Raw genomic sequence first — 11,926 nt, forward strand, 5'->3', positions numbered from 1 at the left:
AATATTAGAGAGGTTAAAATATATTTGTACTTATAATTGCTGTGAAGAATATCAGAAAACACTTCTTTATATCTTTTTTTATTTTTTTATTTTTCAACTTTTTTTCTTTTCTTGCACTTTTTTCTTTTTTTCTTTTTCCTTTTTCTTCCTTACTTTATATTAGTTTGTATTAGTTTTTATCTTCTTGTTTAAAAGCTTTAATAAAAATTACTTTTAAAAAATCTCCAGTGTCAGAGTATCTGGTACTATGATGTTTAGCACAATGTCTTTGCGGAAGTATTTCCTTTGATAGCTTCAAGAATACTTTAGACTAGGATCCTGCAATAATTTGGCAAGAGTAAGCAGTAATCTGACCTGTTACAATAGAATCTAATCAGATTTAATATTGGGCATTGTTTCATACGTGGTTTCTTTGAAGTTCGGTCATTTTGGTTTTATGAGAAAGCCTGCAGCATGCTCTTAATATTGTGGAGTCCTTGGGTAACCTTCACTTATGTGGGTGATGATTGCTGGTGAGGTGATCTTTGGTCTTTTGTCTCTTTTGAAGGTAAGCAAAGGTTACCACCAGTCACACAATCAAGCAGTAAACATATGCCAATCAAGGAACTACCAGAGGAGCAAAACAAAACTCCCACCCCTACCAGCACTGGCAAGGCAGGCCACAGCACATAAACAGAGAGCAAACCCCATCCCATTCTAGCACTGAAGATGTAACCTAGCTGGGTAATGAAACGTTTGCAAGAAAAGAACCAAGCTCAGAGAACCCCAAGGACTCCACAGTTCAACCCTGAGCAACACATATTTGCCTCTATTGGCTCTTAATATTAAAAGTATCTCTACTAAACCAGAGTGGGCAATCTGCAACACCTAAATTATATGTTCTTTGTACTTCGTCTGACCATGATTACTGAAAATGGATAGTTCTGACAGAATGTGTGAAGCCCTTAGCCTCCCCCAATCCCCCAATGTCAAATATAGCACCTGGGCAAAGGGAGGTTGCTTACCCCTGCATGTAGCATTTGACTGATCTTTTCTAGTCTCAGAAGTTAAGCTGGGTTAGGTCTGGGTAGTACTTTGATGGGAGACTTCAAAGAATCCCCGGGCAGTGGCTAGACTGAAAAGTTGGAAGCAGTCTCAGAAAGTGGCAATGGCAAATCACTTCCACACCCTTGCTAAGAAAATTCTGTGAATGTATCCATGAAGTCACGGGAGTCACATTCTGCTTGAAGAAGACCGGACCTCAGACTAAGGCCCTGCAATATTTTCAGCCTCCAGGTGGCACTGAGGGTCACAGAGCAATCCAAGCAGTGGCTGAGGTGGGGAGCCTGCGCTGTGGGCACTTCAACCACAACTTCTTAAGAATGAAAAATATTAGGAAGGCTGGGGTGTCAGGATGGGCTGGATGCAATCCAAGTTTTGTTTTCTTGAGTACTGGTTTCCTCTCCTCCCGCTCCAGCCCCCAAAGATAGATATTCATGACAATGGAAAGGAAGTTGCAGACCTGTATTTTTGCCTTTAATCGCTCCAACATACACACATTTTCCTAGAAATGATTTCCCCACAGAATAAATGTACACAAATAAGTTAATAATTAACATGGCAGGATTGGGTCACAGACAGGCTCTAGCTGGAGGGGAGGCAATAAATAGGAAGAGAGGGGAAAACTGGAAGAAAGGGGATTCCAGAAGTAAACATTTGTCACCTCACAGACTGTTTTTCAGAACTGTGTTCCAAAGGACTTCAGTGGTGAATCAGATATTTTTCCAACACACAGCTTGATAAAGGCGGACGAACCTCCCACAACGACTGAATTGCCCTTCCAATGCACACTCAAAAGTTCTAGGCTGTGTGCACAGAACGGAGGTGAGGCCCAGCAGGTGTGGCTGCTGGCCACACATGTACAGACAATGCACTTTCAAACATGCCCTAAAACAACTTTTTTAACCACATGCAGGGGATCCTTGGCAGATGCACGGAGATGGGAAAAGTTCCCCGAGGGTAGACATTTTGAAAAACCCTGAACTAGCAGAGTCCACAGGAGGAGGAACATGGGGTGTGGGCAGGGGGGGGGGGCAGTCCACAGTGCATTTCCAGGTTGCAAAAGATTTATGAGGACCGTAGAAAAGAAGGAACATGATACCCGTGCCTGGATCACATGAAGTAATCACTGAGATCCTCTTGACTGCAAAGGACCCACTAATGTCTTTTGAACCATCCACCAATTTGCATGGATAATGCTGCCCTCCAGCCATAAGCAATGCCAAGCTTCCTCCAAGTATGGCTTTAAAGCTTTAAAGTTTGTTTCTTCAGCCCTCTCAACAAGGCAAAGAAAACTTAGGTAGCAAATGCCCACAGCTTATGGCCATGAGGGTGTACCTTCTGGATACAAGACCCCTGGCTTTGCTGCAGCACAAACGCAACCACTCTCTTCTTTTTCAACACAGACACACACGCACACACACGTGCACATACACACACCCTTTGGCCAAGAGAGCTGAGTTAAATTTAGGAATTATTCCAATCCATGATTGAACACATCAGGGAGCTGGCCATGTCTTAACTGGCCAAAATGAGGTCATGGAGTATAGCCCTTTCTTCCCTACGTCCGGCCGGTGCGTGTGAGTAGGGTGCAGACGCAGGAAGTGTCAATCCGGATCCAGCGCCAGCCGACGATCTTGTCAGAATCCATAGTCAGAGCCCTCACGTAAGACTGTTTCGCCTTGCACTCAGAGATCCAGTGGCGTCGGTCCACGCCCCGGCAGCCACTCACGGTTCCTCCAGCTGGATTACACTTGGTCTCAAAGAAATACTGCCTGAGGGGGCCTGTAAGCGTCTGGACCTCAGACAGCACTGTCACCGTTTTGCCGCGGATGTCCACAGCCGTCCGTTTGTCTGTCACCCACACATTGACACTGTCACATACAGACATCTCTCCCCGGCGTAGGGACCCTTCCAATGACCGTTTGGACTTAAGTGTCCTGTTAGCAGCTTGCCCAGGCTGGGCACTGGAGTCCTCCATGAGGAAAAGCAAGGGGGGCTCTGCAGGAGCTTGGCTGGACAGGGTGACACGTGGAGAGAAGAGGTCCCAATCCCTCAGGGGAGCCTCGGCCCAGAGAGCATCAGTGGTGTTAGGGAGGATATAGGTGTTGGGAAGGGGGGCAGCCTGGATGACACAGAGCAACGGGGTGACCATGGCATGGAACAGAATAAGCATCACTCCCTACACAGCGGGGACCTGTGCAGAAAGAAGAAAGCAACAGCAAAATTATATTGATCATCCGCTCTCAGCTCTTATTTTCTTCCTCCTCTTTTTTCACCGTCCTCCACCTTTCTAGCTGGGCCAATTCCATTCTAGGATTGAGAGAACCGTTATCTGAAAGGATCTCAACTGGCACAATTACGGCAGCCATCTTAATTCTTCCCAGAATGCAATGCTTCAAGATTCCATAAAAGCATCTCATTGTGGGCAAAAGTAAGCATGGGTAGCCCATACAGATGCATGCCAGCAGCCATGTTTGTTTTTCTTCTTATGTACAATGCCTGAGAACAATGGAACTTGCAGAGCATCATGTTTTCCAGTACGTGCTTCTTAGCGTTCAGACTGGAGACTCACATCTGCCCAAGGATGCCCAGACTGGACTCAGTTTATAAAAGAACCTGAGGCTGTCAGCAGAGGAATCACCTGATTAGCAGACTGAATACAGCCCAGTGTTCACAGTTGTCAGTAATCAGCTACAATGTGCTGAAAGTACTAAACTTTGAGATAAAACAGACTAAAGAGAGATCTTTCCAGTCTCACTTGTAAAAAGTTCAGCCTAGCCCAGATTCCAGTAAACTACATTTCTTACCCATAAAAAAAAAAACAGTAGATTTCTCATCTCTCACCAATTCTTGTTATTCATTAGTATAGTTATAATAAACAATAGAGTACTGCATGCTTCAGAAATGATTCAGAAATCTTCAGACCTCACATGAGCACAGCATCTCTCTGCTATTCATTAAAGTACAAACATCTTTTTTTTCAGGCTCCAATGTGAGCCTGAAAAAAGATGCAGCCGCTTTAAGAGTTAAAGATGCACTCTTGAACAATCTAGTTCATTAAAGGAGCAGCATCTTTTTCAGGCTCAGACAGATTTCATGAATAGTAGAGAGGCACTGTGCTCATGTGAGATCTGAAGCCATTCTGAATCATTCTCAACGTGTGCACAACCCTAATAAATACAATCAACATATTTGCTTCCCCCAAAAAGGAAAGGAATCCAACTTGGTTCAGCAAAGCTGCAATAAAAGTACACAGGCAAAAGTGGTGGAAGGATTACCTGTGGTTCAAGCCTTCCTTCGGCCACAGTCAAGCAGATCCTGGGCTTTATTCATGACCCTCCAGACTGGGGCCTTGCTTGGATATTTGCTGATGCAGGCCAGCGTGTGTTGTGATGATAGTATTTTTGTTGTCCTGTCTCTAGCAGGTACTTGTATCTCCTTGCTGTTCATGTGTCTGAAAGATGGGACTTCTCAGGTCCCATCAAATCTCACGCCGCATTCTTGCTTCTGCTGAGATAGCAAAGAGAACAGTCCCTCACTCAGAGGTAAAAAAATTGCCTCACTGTTGAAAAGGGATGGCAATAAGAAGATGTGGAGGAACGTGGACTTGGCTGAGAATTTGATGTCACTCACAGGATCTGGCAAAAGAGAGAACAACAGCCTCTCAGTGAACAGGAAACAAGCACCCTTAAACTACCATCCTGCCGGCTTCAGTCCTCCAGCCCAGTCTGTGATCCTCTGCCATCTAAACGTGTTGGACTATAATTCCTATTTCCCCCAGCCAACTAAACTGATGGGGGGTGGAGGGGAATAGTTGCCACCAACAGCTGGAGTACATCAACTTGTAGAAACTGCTGCAGTCTGCAAAGATCTTAAAGGCTTCTAATCTACTATAAAATCTAGCAGGCTATAAAATCTATATACTTATAAAATCTAGCAGATAGAAATCTCAATAGGCTGGTCAGATAGATGTTGCTCCTATACCTTGAAAACATATGAAGATGAATGTAAATTAATTTTTCTCTTCTACATTGAACATCACTGGTATGCAAGCTCCTAACTGGGACATGCTATTTTGAAATTGCTTATATAAATAAAACCATGTTCCAGACTTAAATGGCCTCAGTTTAGATCCAGGTTAAAGCTGGTCATACTTGTTCCCATTGAAATCCTGAGTTAATGTTCTGTTTTTCAACTATCATCTATTTACAAAACCACTGTCTTCTACCACAAAGCATGAAAGCTGTAATTGCTGCATCTGGAAGAGCCAAAGGGGACAGAAATTTAGGCTTTTCAGAAAGAATAAGCTCCATAATCACATCTGAGACAATGGGCCAAGACAAATGGAAATGCTCAAAAGGTGCTGAGAAATTTGCTGCAAATATTTAAAGAAACTGCCTTTTACAAGTTGGATTCCTGGCACTGATTGCACATTTGTACAACTGCTGGAAAAAATATTCCCTACTGAGTCTCACGTGTGTGTGTGTGTGCCTTCGAGTCAATGTTGACTCCTGGCAACTGCCTGGACAAGTCCCTGCAGTTTTCTTGGCAAGGTTTTTCAGAGATAGTTTGCCATTGCCTCCTTCCTAGGGCTGAGAGAGAGTGACTGACCCAAAGTCACCCAGTTGGCTTTGTGCCTAAGGCGGGACTAGAATTCATGGTCTAGCCTGATGTCTTAACCACTACACCAAACTGGCTCTCACCGATTATTTTTTTATAACCACCTAGCTAAACTGCCACCCTCCAAATATGTTGGACTACAATGCCTATGCCCCCTCCAGCCAACACAGGCTTTCAGTATACTGGCAGGGATGCTGGGTGTTGCATTCCAACTTTAAAAGTCCCCCCCCCCCACAGTTTGGAAAAGCCTCCAGAGCATTTACCCTTAATCCCCTAACTGGTACCATTCAACTCCCAGAACACCTAGTCAGCATGTCATTACAGATCGACACATCTGGGGAAGCAACACTAGCTAGAGGAAGGATGCCCCAGAGAGAATAAAGAAAGGATTATTCAGAGTAGGAATTCAATTCCAAGGTCTCCTTCATAAATCTTTCTTGGGCCAGAGATTAAGAACATTCTCCTCTTGAACTCACAAGTCAAGAAGCTGAACAAGCCATGAGGTTAGGGACTAGGCCCCAAAGCATCCACTCCCTGTGCCCTCCTGCAGCACCTGCCTTGGCCACCAGAAAGGGGACTAAGACTTATTAAGCACCTTTCTGCCCATCGCTCTATCCCGTCCCAAGGGCAGCTGGGAAACATCAGGTGACGCCTGCAAATTCTACAGCTGCTGACGGGAGCTAGGGGAATGGGATCCAGATGTAGTAACATCTGGGGAGGACTACCACATGGGGGATGGGGTTGGGAGGGTAGCTAATCCCTCCTGCCTTTGAAACTGACACTGAGGGAGTCTACCTCCCCTCCCTTTCTTCTCTCCCCCCCCCACCCCCACTAGCCTAGGCTGAGCTGAACCCATGCAATGTATGCATCATCTCTAAGGCTGGAGTGGGGAGGAATAGATGGGGGGGGATGAGGAGTATGTGTGGCCAGAGAAACAAGCTCTCTTGTTCCATCTGAATGGCGGGGAGAGAAAAGAGGTATAGGATAAAGACTGTAAAAGACTGTAATATAAGAAAAAGGGTTTGCTTTTAGAACATATGCAAGTACATGCCTATCTCCCCGCTTAATCCACTAAATCTCCTGGTCTCCCAGAAAGAGTGTGACCTAGTGGGAAGAAGAGTGAGCCAGAAGGGACAGGGAGATAATGAGTAGCTGATATTCCTACTTTGCCTAGCGAAGGGTAGCACAGAGAAAGAAAAAATAAAAAGAGGTGACTCCATAGAACAGTAGAAATAGGCAGAGCTCTAATAGGGAAGGGCAGAGAGATGGAAAGGACAAAGTTTCTGCTGTTGCTTTCCTTGGTGGTAGCAAGAATAGCCTGGGAAAGACCCTAGAATACTTTGTTCTCTGACTTACAGCAGGCTGAGGCTTGGGCTCCTGGGTTCTGTGGAAGGGGAGTGGTGCCTAGTGGCTAAGCAAACAATTTTTAAGAGAGTTAAGCCTGACCCTTAGGCTATTTGCATAAGCATTTTTTTCCCACAATGCCCAGCGCTCATGACCTTGCTCCCTCCCATGGGAAAGAGAGGGGGCTGTGGGGGCTGTGATGTGAAGCTGCAGGCACTTAAGGCAGGGGAACCAGCCCCTGCTCCGAGGAGGTATGTGTAGCTTAGCGCCGGGCAGGCTCCAACCTGCTGCTTCTGCCACAATACCACTCAGCAAGCAGGGAGCCTTAGCTATGTCAAAGATGTCCACAGTTCTGGCTTGTTGCTCCATACAGAAAGCTCTTGGTGTTCCATTCATTCATTCTTTCCTCTTTTTTTTTTCCTTTTCTGTCTGGTAATATGACAGGGAGGAATCTTGGCCTTTTTAGGTATTTTGGCAAGAATCACATCTTAGCATGCATGAGTTTCTGCCTGTAGGGAGCCTGAAACTCTGTGTAATACAATCAAGATTCTGCTGTCAGTTTAAACGAGATGAGCATTCAGTGCTTCCCAGCTCCCTCCCCGCCTCTATTCCAAAATATAGTAGAAGATTCACCACTGGCCTCCCCATGTACCCATTAACGTCAGTGGAGTTCACGTGCACTGAGCTTACGTCTCCACATGGTTTGATTTGTTTCGGCTTAGCGTCTTGCATTATGATTTGCGACCCTGATTTATAGTTAATGTACTCTTCAATCCCAGCCAATAATGATTTATTCAGTAAATTACAATTAAGCTTTGACTTGGCATAGTGGGCAAACCAACCTAACCTCTGCTTAAAAGAAAGCTGAGATGTTGACCACCCTAAAGTCTATGCCTGATGTTTATAAATGATCACTTGAGACATTTGGACATATGAAATGCAAGCCACCTAGGTTTTTATGCAAATGATTATTTGCTTAAACTGGCTTTTCCCTTTGAATTCAGGGAATCTCCACAAGATATGGTAAAAAATGTCAAGAATGTGGCCACAATGGCAGGATCAAAGCCCTATCCTTTTTTTCTTTACCTACGCCATGACGTACATAAAAACAGGCAGAGCTCCAATCCCATCATTGTGACTACCCTCTTGATTTTTTTGGCTACAGCCTGTTGACACCCCTGTCCAAGTCTCTGTCCTGGATCTACCCACCCACCTCTTTTCCCCTTCAGAGGATAATATTGCCATACCTGACTTGCAGGCATGAGCCAAAAAGTCCAAGATACCTGAATGAGGTAATACCCACTCCCATTCAGCTCTGACTGTAGAGGAGGGCTCTGGTTTCTCCCTTTGTAGTAACCCTTGAGATACCTCAGTCCAATAGCTTTGCACACAGAGATCTTAAGGAGTCCTAGAGGAGAGACTCTAGGCAGGACCTTGGACTGCTTCTGAAGCTGAGGACGACTTTGGGACTTAAGGAGTCACTGAAAGAAAGAGCCCAAACCTCTGGATCACACAGCTCAAAAATCTTTGATCAATTTGGACTAGGATGCAGTCTGGATGCACAGATCCAAGAGCTGCCCTGAAAGTTGGCCTCAGAGAGAAATCAAGTAACTACTAGAGGATCTCTGGCATCTTAAAGGAAAGCAGACCAACAGGAAAGGACTTCTGGGGTGCTAATGGCTTAATGATAGGAATACTGAAATGACTTGTTTCACCTCAATTAAGTGGAAGAAATGAAGACAAAATGGGTAGCCGATAGTGGGCTTTTTTGTAAAAGTGACAGTGACCTCAGAACTGAAAACCAACCTTGAAATTCAGAATGTGCACAAACTTACTCTGTTCTTGAATTCTATGTTGTTTGCAACATTCTTTGATTCTAATAAACTGTTCTCAGTCACCAGGTTGGGCATCTAAGTATCAAAATAGATTGAAAACTGGGCTTATTCAAAAGATGGGTGGGGATGGGGAATCTAGGAGTTATTACTTTAAGATTCCACTTAAGCCGTGATTTATATTTGGGAGTGCAAATTAGGAAGAACACAGAAGACACACATCAACACTTTCAACTTTTGTTTCAGCGATATGCAATTATTCCCATCTATCTTTCTAGCACTATTTATACATACCAATGATGAATACATATCTCAAAAGCACAAATGTACATGTACATTAAAGGAAAAGTCACTGGCTGACTTGTACTGAGTATATAACACAGAGATATATTTTAATATCTCCTCCAGTCTTGATCAAACTATACTTAATCATTAATATGTTATCTGCAATTAGTTGTGTACAATATAAATGCATTCAACTGCTCCTGACTGGTGCCAACAACTCTTGAATCGTATGTCCCACCAGTATTGCTGAGAAATTGTTTCACCCCACTTAATGTGTTTCAATGAAATGACACTCTTGCCCACCCCGATTAGAAGATTGGGAAGTGGGAGAAAGTGTGCAGATTGTAGTGGAGGAGCTGTTATGACCTCTCCCATATACTTACTCTCTAAGTATACTTACCAGCTTGTTTAGGGGGGTCACCCAAATGAGTATTTGTACTCAGGCCCCATCTCCTTTCATCAAACTCATGAATATTTAACCGAGATTGTTTGAGAGCTGTTCCTGACTGGTGTTCTCCAGATGCATCACCATATAATACCCAGAATTTCCCAAAAGTGTGGAAATTAGTTCTGCTAGTTAATTAGTCAGAAAATTTGGGAGTAGTAGTCTAAGCCATTTGAAGAGCATCACACTGGGGAAAGCTGGCCTCCAATCTATCACGAGGATCTTTAACTCCTCTTCCAGTCTAGCAAGCAGTGACTTTTAAGTACAAGGCTGACTTTATTTCCTACACTTTGGATGTCAACATTCTCATCCACCTTCCTCATTAGCATTATAGAAAGCATGTTCAATTGCTAGCTTGGCTTAACTCAAAGCCAAGGGAGGAGATCTTGCAGTGGGGAAGCAACCCTGTTTTCCCTTAGTATTAGATCGCCCTCCCTTGCAAGGCACCCAGGCATCCTGCTTTCCATCACCAGCAGGTAATCCAAACCAGGCGGCCCGAGGGGCAAAGCAGGCAGGGATATTTCCGCTTTTCTGTTGGCCTCTCCAGCTGGTTTCCATCTAGTCTTCCTCGTAGGCAAATGTGGGAATGTGTAAGATGGCATATTGATTATGGCTGTATCCTTTCCCTCTCCCCTTGCCACCCATTTACCTGGAGGTAAGCAGACTAGCGTGAGTTTTCTGAGAGGGGAAGAAGGGCGGCCTCCCAGCGGAGGAGAGCATATGGGTGGCGGGGGGTGGGGGGGAATAGCGCCCGGTTGCTGGCTGGTGTGCTTTACAGGAAAGTCGCTACCAGGTGGTGGTGCGGGCCTCCTGATGCCCTAGAGAGAGAGTTGGACTTCTGGCCCGAGAGCAGCCGCCTCGTCAACCTGATGCCCTCTGGAGGAACTGGGCGACAACTGCCCGCATCTTTCAATCAGTTTTCCGGCTAGGAGCGAGGGGCGCTCGAATCCCACCCAAGTGGAGGGCGCCTGGTCGAGGGAGACGGTTTCGAGAGTCCCTCTCCGCCGCGACTCGCCTCCTACCTTTAAAGTGCCCCGGCCGCCGTCCTCCTGCCCCTTGGCGCAGGGTGGGGACACAGCCCTCCGTCTCCACCTCCAGCCAGGCGGACGCCTTCTTTGGGTTTCCAGACGCCAAGGGGAGCTCGGCGCCGTCGGGATCCCATTCCCCGCTTTGCCGTTCAGGCGAGCGCACGGGAGGCTACTGGAGTTTGAAGCAGGGGGGTGTGGAAGGCGAGAGCCGGCGGAGGCTCCGCTCCCCAGCTGGAGGTGGGGGAGTGGGGGAGAGGAAGAATGAAGCGGCGCCGCTGCGCGTGGGGGAATGGGAAAGACCCCGGCGGAGAAGGACCGGCGGAACTGGTTTGGAGGTGCCGCAGATGGATGGAGAAGGAAGGAACGAGCAGGAGGCATCGGATGGAGGAGAAGCGCCGGAGGAGGCGGGCGGCCGCGCGGGGGAGGGCGCACCGAGGTGCAGAGAGCGAACGGGCAGAAGGAGGCGAGAGCGAGCGAGCGCGGGCGGGCGGGCGGGCGCGGAGGCGGACGGCGGGAGAAACGCCGAAGCTGCGCCCGCTTTCCCTGCCTCTTTCCGACCGCTGCGCAGCCCGCCCGGTCTTCCTTACCTGACCGAGTCTCCGCAGCCGCCTGGCCCGGGGTTTGTCTCGCCGCTGTCACCCTCTGAAAAGGCTCCTCCGCCGCCGCCGCCGCCCCCCCTCCTCCGCCGAAGCCCATACCTGACACACGCCCCGCCGGCGTCTTCAAGGATTGGAGTCGATGCCCGACCCACCTCAACAGCAGGGGGGGAGGAAGGCCGACGACGGCGGTAGGGATTGATGAGGACTAGTCCCCTGCCGCCTGCAATGGAGAACGGCTCGCTCCTTGGGCAAGCCGTTGATCAGGCCCACTTCCAGCCCTAAGCCCGGGACTTCCCCGCCGCAGGCTGGGGTTTCCGAGAAGAGACCCGAGGCGATCGGGTTCGCGTCCGTCCTTCTGCCGTCGCTGCCCCGAGGCTCATCCTTGCCCTGCGCGAAGGCAGGGCGGGAAAATTGTGGGGAAGAACGAAAGAGAGCATTTGCCATAGAAACCCAAAGAAGCCCTAGCCACCGCCACCGCCATCATCATCATCATCAAAAGGAGGAGGAGGATACCTGAAAGCAAAATAAGGCACCTCCAGAATAACTGCAACATTCATACTTTTTTTTTTTTTAAAGAAAGGATCTATATTTAACTTATTTTTTGACTTTGAGGCCCAAGTGAAATGGCTCTTCTGCCTGTGCCTACCCTCTGAGAGGCCCTGACACTAATGGGTTGTAAATGGTGGCCAAATGGTATGGAAAATAAAGCCGCATCTCAGACTGAACACGCAA

The 11,926-nt window shown here is 47.1% G+C and overlaps 1 protein-coding gene across 5 annotated transcripts; it reads right to left on the reverse strand.

Moving 5' to 3' along the window:
- Positions 1–1,498: 1,498 nt before the first annotated feature.
- Positions 1,499–11,264, reverse strand: NTF4 (neurotrophin 4). Of its 5 annotated transcripts, none has more exons than XM_088143547.1 (3): positions 11,183–11,264; positions 4,320–4,679; positions 1,499–3,235 (listed from the first exon to the last, which is right to left on the reverse strand). In XM_088143547.1, the coding sequence occupies exon 3, from the start codon at positions 3,212–3,214 to the stop codon at positions 2,600–2,602; it is 615 nt and encodes a 204-aa protein (XP_087999673.1). In that variant the 5' UTR covers positions 3,215–3,235; positions 4,320–4,679; positions 11,183–11,264; the 3' UTR covers positions 1,499–2,599. The 5 variants fall into 5 exon arrangements, with proteins under 5 accessions (XP_087999673.1, XP_025023418.1, XP_015743836.1 ...); XM_025167650.2 differs by lacking the exon at positions 11,183–11,264 and adding an exon at positions 10,590–11,034 and having other exon boundaries at positions 4,320–4,551; XM_015888350.3 differs by lacking the exon at positions 11,183–11,264 and adding an exon at positions 10,590–11,034.
- Positions 11,265–11,926: the final 662 nt, after the last annotated feature.

The sequence above is a fragment of the Python bivittatus genome, unplaced genomic scaffold, assembly GCF_059951505.1.
Source record: "Python bivittatus isolate LINGU-HERP-01145 unplaced genomic scaffold, Pbiv_v1 ctg000410_np1212, whole genome shotgun sequence".
Lineage (NCBI taxonomy): Eukaryota > Metazoa > Chordata > Lepidosauria > Squamata > Pythonidae > Python > Python bivittatus.

Bases quoted from the DNA above. Each gene is read 5' to 3' on its own strand.
- NTF4 (XM_088143547.1), bottom strand. From the start codon at position 3,214: ATGCTTATTCTGTTCCATGCCATGGTCACCCCGTTGCTCTGTGTCATC.